The sequence below is a fragment of the Pleurodeles waltl genome, chromosome 3_1, assembly GCF_031143425.1.
Source record: "Pleurodeles waltl isolate 20211129_DDA chromosome 3_1, aPleWal1.hap1.20221129, whole genome shotgun sequence".
Classification (NCBI taxonomy): Eukaryota; Metazoa; Chordata; class Amphibia; order Caudata; family Salamandridae; genus Pleurodeles; species Pleurodeles waltl.
The window spans coordinates 1,461,476,955-1,461,487,906 of record NC_090440.1 but is presented as its reverse complement, the minus strand read 5'-3'; the positions used below and the strand labels follow the sequence as shown (position 1 = coordinate 1,461,487,906).

General features: G+C 46.2%; 1 protein-coding gene across 1 annotated transcript in view; it reads left to right on the top strand.

The window, feature by feature from the left end:
- Nucleotides 1-2,176: 2,176 nt before the first annotated feature.
- The window catches only part of TMEM163 (transmembrane protein 163), an 884,981-nt gene continuing 876,205 nt past the window's right edge, over nt 2,177-10,952 (top strand). The window contains exon 1 of the mRNA XM_069225050.1: nt 2,177-3,053. Within this exon, the coding sequence (XP_069081151.1) occupies nt 2,855-3,053 (199 nt within the window). The 5' untranslated portion in view covers nt 2,177-2,854. The remainder of the gene's footprint in view (nt 3,054-10,952) is intronic.

The following is a 10,952-nucleotide window of genomic DNA, read 5'->3' as shown; positions in this document are numbered from 1 at the left end:
ATAGCATAGATTTTCACACAAGGGGAATAAATACCTGCCAACTTGAGAGCGAAATAGGCCATGTGAGGATGGAGCGTGGCATGGAAGGAGCCTAGGCTTTATACCAAGAACTTCTCAAGAGGGCCATCTCTCCCTTCCCCTGCCCCCATCAACCTCCTCTTTCCACCATAAAAAAGAAAGACATATGGTGGTTGAGGCTGCTGGTGATGTCCCTGGGTGTTTTCACATCCCTTAAAGGACACTGCCTACTTGCAGCCACAAAAGACAGGCTGGAAATCCTCTTGTCTTGACTGCCACCATGTGATTTTATCTTCTCACTGGGTGACCATGTGAAGGCAGACAAAATTGTTTGGCACACTGTGGCATAGTGTGAGTTGGCAGGCCTGAAAATACAACGTACTGTGCTAATGCACATTGTTTTTACTCTGATGTGAAAAAAACAATTCTCTGGAGAGAAAGACGTTCCGATAAACTGCCCCTAAATGTGCGGGTGATCTGTTCCCTTTGCCATCCTGTAGGGTGAGTAACTCCAACTATTGGCACAAGTTAATTTCTGACCATTTCCAAAATGGGAAAGGTTCTGATTTCAGTTTGTGAAAGCTTAGAAATGCACATTCTTCTAAATGTTGGCACAATCACAAAGCGCACCACACCTTGGAACACCCACTGTAGTAAGTGCATTTACACCTCCCAGGAATACTTTTGTGAATTATTTGCAGGCCTAAATGAGATATTGTCATACGTAAACATATGTTGGTGAATAGCGCTCAATAATTCAGTGATTATCCCAACTAGAAGAGAGTTAATTTTCCACTTAAACAAAATATTCCACAAGTTTACCCTATCAGTACAGAGATCCAAGAAAGCTGTGAATAATGTTTGCTCTGCACACGGAGGTCTCCTCTATCCAGAATCATAAAAGATTTAAGTTTGTTGAACAACTTGGTACTAGGACCAAGTAGAAAACAAAATTGGTTGGTAGGTCAAAGGATTTTTAGATTACCTTTCTTTCTTTTGTAGCCACTATAGTTAACTATTGTCAATCAATGCCAGAGTATCAAGGATTCATTACCCTGGACTACAACACTTAAAAGGGCTGCTAAAAAAAATGTCAGATTTCTACACATGCTTTAAAAATACAATTTGATATATGCTGTTTGTCATCTGTCTGTGGTAACAGAGCTACTGCTACTTCTTCTAGGGTGAATTGGAAAAATGGGTGATTGGTATCTTGAATAGCCTTTAGGATAGCGAGGCCTCCTAGCAGTGTCGGAGTGGCCTATGGGGTAGCTTAGCAGTGCCAGAAGGCCTGGTCTGGCAGGTCAGTGTGTGGGATGTGTTTTTTGGCTGTTTGTGGGCCATTTATAGTCCAGTGAGACGGTTTTACTGTTGATATCCCTGAAATTACCAAAGCCTTAGCCTGCAGCAAGCACAAATTCACGATATTCCTCGTGTCTTAAAAAGCACGAATACAGTGTGTCTGTACCAGTTCAAAACTGCCTGTATTTGCAAATGTGGGCCATTTTTAGCTACCTCATTCACTCGTGGGGAGTCACTTTTATTTTGGTGTCCATGCCTAGTTTCTGTCCCTGTGTGATCCTACCTCTTACTTGGATTACAGAAATCTAGACCGACCTTAATTTAATACAGACTGGAACAATTCAACTAGGAGCAGAGAGTCGAGAAGCTTAACCCTTCTCCCTGATAGGCATTCCATTTACAACAACACTGCAAAACGTGCGGTTCATGACTGATTCATCCATCTCCCAAAGTCTGCTTGCCTCCCCCATCCATCCTTACACTCTCATTCATCAATACATCAATTCTTACACTGTCATTTATTATCCATCCTGACAGTGCTGTTCTTTCATCCTTTTAACACTCTCATTCGTGGGCCCATATGCACTCACTATCACTCATTAGAATTTAAGGTTTCACCCATCCTCACTCTTTTGCATGCGCTTCTTCATCTTTCCATACAATATCATTCATCCATCGTAGGAAGGCACTTATTCATTCATCGAGCCGCCCATCTTTAAAGTCTCCTTCGCATACACCTTCCTGCTTTTCCCATACTCGGTTGTAATAGATTTACAGTTCCTTGTGCGCAGGTGTTACTTACACATGAGGTATTGAGGCGTGCCAGCTCTATTCCCTGCTACTCGAGAAACAAAGTGTGTGCATATGACATTTTCCACACTATGTAAGGAGTGAAAGCGTCGTGTGAAATGCCCCTGGAGTACAAGACTATTGTGTTGATTGGGACAGCATTGTGGGTACATGAAGGTCTTGGTTTTTGTAAAACAAAAAAATCAGCTGCCCAGAACCCTTACCCGTGGTGCAGTGAGTGACTTTATATCGTCTTAGACTTATACAGTTCTGAGCGGCGCTATCACCCCACCTCACTCCGCCTGCAGCAGTATTTGAGCTGAAGCATCCCGGGACAGATAGATGGTCCTCTGGGCACTAGAATAGGGATCTGAGCGGGGGAAGGAGCAGCTCGTGCCAGCCCCGCTCTCCGGATGTGGTTCGCGCCGTCGCTGGTGCCTATGTACTCCCAGACGATGATGGGGAGAGGGGAGAGCAGAGGGCAGGGGAGGCACGGCGCTGAGTTTTAATTAGAAGCTCCCTGCTGCCTCTGCCTCTACTTAGCAGCTCGGCGCTGCTGACTGAGCCTGCTGATGCTGATGCTGCTGAGCTTGCGCTGAGAGCCGGGCTGGGAGCCCACTGGATATTTGTCATATTCCCATTTTTTGTTGTTGCGCTCCCTCGTCCTCCCTCCAGCCCTCTGCTGGATGCGGCTTGGGCTGTTTCTCACCTGGGTGCCACATTCTCGCAGCTTCGCCCGGCCAGGATGGAGTCCTCCGTGGAAACAGATCTCTGCAGCGCCCCGGACCCCACTATCGTGCAGCCCTCGTCTTGGAACGGGACACTCGCGCAGCCCCCAGCGCAACAATCGGAGACGGCGCCCACAGCCTTCCAAGCCATGGACAGGGAGCAGCAGATGAAAATTAGCGAGAGCACGCAGTTCAGTGACGGGGTGGAAGACAGAGGTGAGGAGAGGCAACTTCATATCCCATGCCGGGAGCGTCTCCTGGGCTGTGGGGACTGGTGCATGTCTCCGGAGAGGTGGACTGGCCTGCGGGGGGAAGGGAGTGCCCCCCAGGCAGGTCTGCACGCCTCGGAGGCCGGTGAGGGTGGAAGAGAGCGGTGAGGGCGCACTACGTCTTATCTGATCCTGGGCACATCTCCTCAGCAGTGGAGACTGGCCTACGAGAAGATAGAGCAGGTGGGTTCTCGGGCAGGCCAGTGAATCTGAAAGGCCATTAGTTTAGGAAAACAGAGGCGAGGAGCCCTAAATGTCTTATTTGATGGTGACTCGGGACACATGTCTCAGAAGTGGTGGACTGGCCTATGGAGAAAGGGAGTGCACCCACATCGGGCCAGCCAGCCTCAGAGGCCGGTAGGGGTGTAAGAGAGCAGTACATCTGCCACAAGAGGGCGGTGCGCCTTAAAGACAGGTGTGATGGATGGAAGAGGTGTGATACAGCAACTTATCTGATCCCGGGGACAGCACCTCAGTAGAGGCGTACTGGCCTAGACAAGGCCAATAGGCCTGCTAGCGAGATGAGGTGGAAGACAAGAGTTAGGTGCAGCAAACTCTCACCTGATCCTGGAATCTACTGCGTGGGGAGGGAAGGGGAGGGGGGGGCTTTAGATTCTTCAGCAGGCAGGTCCCCAAAGAGGCCGGTAGGGGTGGAAGGCAGATGTAAGGGATGTGTAGTTTGATCTGATCGCAGGGGCATGATGAAACTAAGGAGCAGCGGACTACAATGACACACAGTGCTGAGAAGTGCCGGTACTCTCAAATTAAAGGTATTATGTTTTTATTAAGAAGTGCAGGTACTCTCCCTCTCAAAATAAAAAAGTGCCGGTTCTCCGTACCGGACAGTACCGGCCCATTTAAAGCACTGCAGGACGGTCCGTCAGTAGGACAGTTCACCTAAAAAAAACGGAGCTACAGAGGAATAATCGGATTCACGCCGACTGTGGAGACGTAACCCAGCCCTAACGACTTTCATACACACTTCCTCTAACCCTCAGACTACATATGATGTACAAACATCAGGCAGATACACGAACTGGCACTGAGGCCTCTCGGGGTGAAACGACATGACGACTGGGGTAAGAGGGGATGTGGTACCAACTCCGATGATTTCCGTGCCATCCTCTGTGCCTCCAGCCAGCCAAAACACGAGGTGATAAGATACGAGGAGGTATTTAGACCCCACCCTACTGTTAGCCACATAACCACCATAACTACCATAACTACCTAACGTCACATCACGTCCCCATCCGGACTGGGTGTCCTGAGCTTGGCTGGCTGCTCTCTGATTAAGAATCAGAGATGGAGGCAGCCTGTGGGTTCATTTCAAAAACGAGTTTCAGATCTGAGCCGGAGATGCGAAGTGCAGCACTACCGGAAAGAGAGCATAGAAGCAACCTAGCACTTAGTGAACGGCACAGGCACCTCTTCTCTCCACCAGTGCCCCTCCGCTCATAGCGCACACGCTATCTCATGGGAAAGTGTTTCTGCATCCTGTCATCCAATGTGGAGAGTGAGAGGGGCGGTACCACTTTAAAACTGTATTTTATCACGTTGACGTCAAAGACCCACCTATTTATAGCGCGCGTGTTCCTGGGCACAAAAGGAATGTTCGTGACGAGAGCGCGTGGTTAGAATGCAAGCTTTGCAGTGTTCATGTTTTTTTAATCCAGTGATTTCTTTTCACGTGTTTGCGTATTTATTTGTGCTTAGTATCATACAGTATTTCCCAGTTCTCTTCCAGTAGTCCACCTTGAAATTTCTCAGTGATATTTTAGAACGATGTCGGTCGCAAAAGAGGTTGTATGGAGCAACGCTCTGTAACAAAAGTGACACTGCATATACCTAATATAAAGGGACCCTGTTACCATTCACCAGTTTCTTACTGGTCAATCAGCAAACCAGAAAAGCACATTTTTGACAAGAGCTCTGGACCTAATTGCACTTCTTCTCTGTAATCGGTATAGTGCATAGAAGCAGAGCAGTAGTCACAGGTCTGAGAGCTATAATGCAGCGCTGGGAGCTTCCATCTTTCCTCAAAAGGTTTAAATGGTAGGTTTAGATTTACACCTTAGTTTCTAGACACTGGAGGCATTTTCTCTGCCCGATTTCCTCAAATTAATCTGTGATTTTGAGCTGAGGTTCAAGTCTCGCATGTTTTTTTAGACATATTTCTGTAGCTCTGCGGCCATCGGAAGCGGGGGAGATGGTGGGAGCTAAATCGGATTGCACGATATATTTAACCTCACTTTCGGAACTCCAGAGAGGAAAACTGAACATTACCGAAGATAGACAACTTTTTCCGGGAGCATTTATGATTTTCAAACTATAGTGTTTTTTACTTAGTATGGGTGGCTGTTTTATGGCCAGCAATGTGTACAGTTGTCCACAAGGTTAGTATTTTTAGCGGATAGCAAGGTATGCTTTTGTTTTAGGAGAAGTCGGTTTTTGCTGCAACCCTTTTTTAATTTAATATCCGGTTCCACTGCTGCAATTCGATTCCCTCTGTAGGGGAGTTATATTTAGAAGCAGGCAGGAAGGATGCTGCAGCCCTCGCAGATGTTGATCGCAGCAGAGCCCTCCTTGCAAATTGCAGCCGGGATTAGGAAGAGATTTCACTGACCGCCTGCAAACACAATGGGAATTAAGACGTGACAGTTGCCCGCTCCGACAGCACACACATCGAAACATCCCTGCAGGTACCAAAGGGTCGAGTGTTTAAAACCCGGACGCGGATATCACTGCACAGATCAAGGAGGTGTCTTAAAAGACGCTCTCTGGGGTCTTGAAGGGGATTGCTGATGATCGGCTGCACCCTCTTTTCCACTGAAATAGGATGGAATTCATCTTCTCACCAATGACGTACCAACACCCTATCAGGGTTATCCCAACAGGAACTAGGTCTACACCGCAGAGACCGTGTTTTAAACACACGTTTGACAGGCACATGCCGAGCCAGCCCTTCAGAGCAAGGGACCTTTGATTGTAATATGAGTGAAGCTTAAATAATTGATAAAGCTGACGAAAGAGGCTGCCTAACGCCCCCCCTTGACTCCATACGTCTGCCTAGAAAACAGCAGGCATACATTATCCTGCACATTGTGAAAAGGACTCGATATCTATCTATCTATCTATCTATCTATCTATCTATCTATCTATCTATCTATCTATCTATGTATCTGTTTGCATATACTATGCAGTCTGCTCGAAACGTGTTTTGCAATCAAGTGGCTATGGATGGTTAATAACAGGAGTTACGCTGTAGTCTGTAACATCATTTATAATTCTGCCCATGCTTCTTATATAGAGAAGTTATTATGCAGTCTCGCTGTAAATCAGCTTTCGTATTACACCGCGTGGCATTGCAGGAGACGAGATCGCCTGCAGAAGCGCTTCTTTCGTGACTGTGCACATTCTGAATCAGACGAGGTGTTTCATAGTCCTCCTGTAATACATCAACAGTAATTCTGAAGGTGGAAACGACATTCTGTAACCGATCTATAGCAATCCGTGTTCCTGCACATCATAAACACGAGTGCTTGGTGTGTAGTCGACCTATAATGCACACACTAAAGAGTGTATTAGAATAAGCCAGTCATTTTGCAGCCTATAAAATACCATTCACATCTGTTCACACTGCTGGTGAGTCATATGTGTGAGTGAGTCTGCAGCTTTTCTGTAACATCTAGCAGCAAATGATGACTATTCTGTACCTGGTAACTCGGCGGGTTTATTATATGCCTGCATGGCACATAGCGCACATTCCTGCACATAGTTATGGAACCCGAGGGGCATTCTGTAGCCTGCCTGCAGTCACATCACAGGTATCATAGGCGTGGGATCAGATGAGTACCTGCATCCGGTCTGTAACACCCCATCCATTATTCTGCACTCGCCTAGGAAACCCGAGGATTTATTCTGGAACATCCTTCAAAGTTCTTTACTTGGTGCTCCTTCCAGTGAGTTTTCATGCGGCGTAACTGTAAATAATTCACAATTCAGCACAAGGGTATTTCTTCTGACGAATTAATCTGTAGTCTGCATGTACCATCAATCGCAATTTTGCTAAAAAGTATTCAATGCAATGAGTTGTTCTGTAGCTTGTATGTAGCTCAGATTTCTTTATAATAACTGTACCTAGTCAGTAAATCAGGTGCCTTATTCTGTAGCCTCTGTGTGAAATCATTCCTAATTCTGAACATGGGTAACACAGCCGATGAGCTATTCTGCTGTCTGCTTGTCACACTATTCATAATTCTTCAACTGGGTATTAAATCCCATGAGTGATTCTGTGACTTGCATGTAACACATCCTTCATATACAGCATGTGGTCATTAAATGAGATGAGCTGTTTTGTAATATGCCAGAAATGCATCATTCATAACTGTACCTGCGGACTAAATCAGGTTAGTAATTCTGCATCCACGCATGACCCCGTTGAAGAGAAGGGGTTCAGCGGAGATATTCACCCGACCCCCATTCGGCACCGTCTAGTGAACCCCAACGCCCCCCTCCCCAGCACCGCCCGTATTACACCACAATGAAAGACAATTCATGGCAGTCCTTCACGTCTTTTCGATTCCTGTTTTATTAATTAAATGGGGTAGGCTGGCTTCAGTTAAACACGAGAGCACGGTACCATTCAGTTACGCTTAAACTGTTATTTTTTCAGTTTTCTTTTGGACATTTTTATTTAAATGCGAGTATACGACGCAATAGAAGCGTTGTTTTAGGTAAAATTTGTGGATAAAAACAATATCAGTGAACTCGTTGAAATTGGAAGAAACCGAAAAGTCTTTCAAAACGTGAACACGGCAGAATTATATGATGATGATGATGGAGATGGTAACAATATCAACGTATTTCATGCACTACTGGCTGCCGTAATTGGGCCGACTTTAAGCTCTGTAAATAGCAGGTGCTACGATTACCGAGTTTAATAGTACTGAATTTACCGACCTGTGAAGGATGGGCGGCTGCACTGGACTTTCCTGTGTTCGAACTCGTGACCTGCGCAGACACACGCTTCTCGTATGGGGTGTGGAGCAACACGTGATTCACACAGACTAGCTCATCCATCGATACACAGATACAATCGTACAAATGTGGTTGCATGTGGTACACTGGTGCTTTTGCAGCTGCAAGCCACACACTGTGGGCACGCAGTGGCCTCTGCACACTCGTGTAAGTGCAAAGACGCGTAAAATATGTTGGCCGTTCTTCTGCATGAGCATCAACACGTTAATTTTAACTTCTCAGCGCTGCTTGCAACTGCAGCGAGGCGCACCGTAGTGGGTATGCGATGTGCTATGCAGTCTTGTATACGTGCAGTGATACAAATGTTATACAATGTGCAGTCTTATATACAAAAAAAATAATTGTGGTGAAACAGACGGGGGTATACTTTATTCTCCGCTGCAGTGACGCATCCAGCTTGAACATGTGCGATATCACAGGCGCTCTAGTGTAGTGCAGCGAGTCTATATCATGGGTACTCATTGGTATATACACCTTTGCTGTTCTGTGTAATTTGCTGTATGTCCAGCTGCAGGAGCCCTGCCCACACAAACCCCCCCCCCCCCCCCCCCCCCCACTCGTGCACGTGCAGTGACACACACGTGCTTCTCTGTGTACTGTGCTGCATCTCCAGCAGCAGTGACGCTCTCGTCTCGCGGGGATATGTGAATGAACACCGGGATCCGACAGCGTGGTGTGAATGTTGTCAGAGATGCGGCCTATGCGCGTGCACACCGGGCGCTGGCCAAGGTGCTGAAACTCCCTGGCAGCTGCTCTACCTTCAGCCTGACGTCTACTGGATCCAATCCCTTGGCCGGCAGAGAAGTTTGTTGCTCTGCTGTATTGACCAGATTGTGAACAGCGGATAGTACTGGCACACACCTCAGAAAATAAGACGTAGGCATTTCAAAGGGAAGGCACACGTCCAAATGACAGAAACAAAAAGACAGTTATCCAAAACATCTAAGTTGTTATATCTCATGTATCTTAATTTGTTGAGGTAAATCTATTAAGAAATATAAAAGCCATGAAACTATTTAATAAAGAAAAGAACATGGCGTCAAGAAGCACAAGAGCAACGGAGCGAAGAGCAATACACAATGGCGCAGCGAGGCCCTGGGGCGAACCCACTTGAGTGAGGTAAGGAAGGGGACGCCTAAAATCTTGGGATGAAGCGTGCGGTAGTAGAGAAAGCTGTAAAAGCCCCTGTACCTGCGTCAGCAGGCCATCCCTTTGGTCCCCTTGTCATTGTTTGACTATCCAAAACACAGGAGCGCGAGAGGCAGCCCCAGGGAAATAAACTAAGCAGGGCTCTAAGAATCCTGTTTAATTTCCTTAGTTTAAGAGTCCTGTTTAATTTCCTCAGTTTAGGAGTCCTTTTTAATTTCCTTAGTAGCCCGACATTGCCATTCCCCTAATCCTTCAGCAACACATACGAGGCTGCTGAAGTGCTGATATTGGTATGCAGTGGACATCATGGTCAAAGGGTGTCTGATGCCACTTCCGCTTCCCCTGGCATTTTAGTAAATCGACGTTGAAGGTGTTGTACTCTTTCCTTTGTGTCATACCCCAGTCTTGCAGGAGGACTGTTGTCCATACCTTATTGTTACGTGGGCAACCAAAGAAGACAAGCTGCAATCAAGTTTTTTTTCTTCAAACTACAAAATAATTTCAATTAAAGGGAAAGCTTCCACTGCTAACTTACAACACATTAACCTTTAAAGTCATTTTTGACATGCATGGGGTGTGCTTATAAAATGGCTGGACAAAGCGCTCGAAGCACACATTGTATGTATACATCCACGTGACACCTGTATGTAACACATGTAACTTAAACCTAGCTACAAACCGTTGGGGTGCTATTTAGATTGGTAACTTAACTTTCTTTTGTCTTCTACAGGCAGTTTTATCTGTCTGTTATAAAAGACCTTTTGTGGACAATGCCAATACATGCAGTAGGCTTTGGGTTAGGTCACTGTCTACCATTGGTTGGATTTCCCTGCAATCTCATTTGCCTGATTGTTTATTCAATAGGTCTTCTTCTTCTTTTTGTTTGTCTTACTAGTCGAGCTTAGCTTACTTACAATTGATTTGATAGATGCTTTATATTCTTCCACAGCTCTTCACCAGGTAATTACATTTAAGGTCTTGCATACTAGACAGCAAATGTGCTGTCTGTTGCAAGCCATTTTGTTGGCTCAGTGGGCTTAAAGTCTGCCCATTGCTTAACATTGGTTGGCTTCATTTCGCTCTCATTTGCTCGTTTCCCATTTGTCAGCATGTATGGACTTTCCTTCCTCTTTATGTGTTTGTCCCTCCCTTGGAGCATGGCCGCATTTCTTGTTTCCTTCCACCGCTCATTTTTAAAGCATTCTGTTTTTCTTTTTGTTTCAGCATTCAATGAGAGTGCATGTTTTACAGCTGTCTCCCTAATGTGCTTCTACCCCCCTATGCTCTCTCCCACCAACTCCAGTTGCTCTCTATTCATTTCCTTTTCCTCCCCTGCCCATTTTAGACTTGCTCCCTATTTGTTTGCTTACCCTCCTGCACCATCTGCATGGTTTCCCCCACCCGCATCCCCCTATTGCTTCCCCCAACTCCGTCCTCTGTGGTTCTGCTTTCCTCGATCTGTTTCCTTTTTCCCTCTCATGCTCTTTATTGTTGTTTCTCGCACGTGTTTCTCTTTTGGGTTTGATTCCCAGAAAAGCTGAAGATATTTGGATCTGCTTCCCCAGGTAGCAAATGACCAGCACAGCATTTGGATCAATTTTGCCGGGGAGCACACACTGCAGCTACACTTCTAAGAAGATGTGGTGGCACCAAGAGCCCC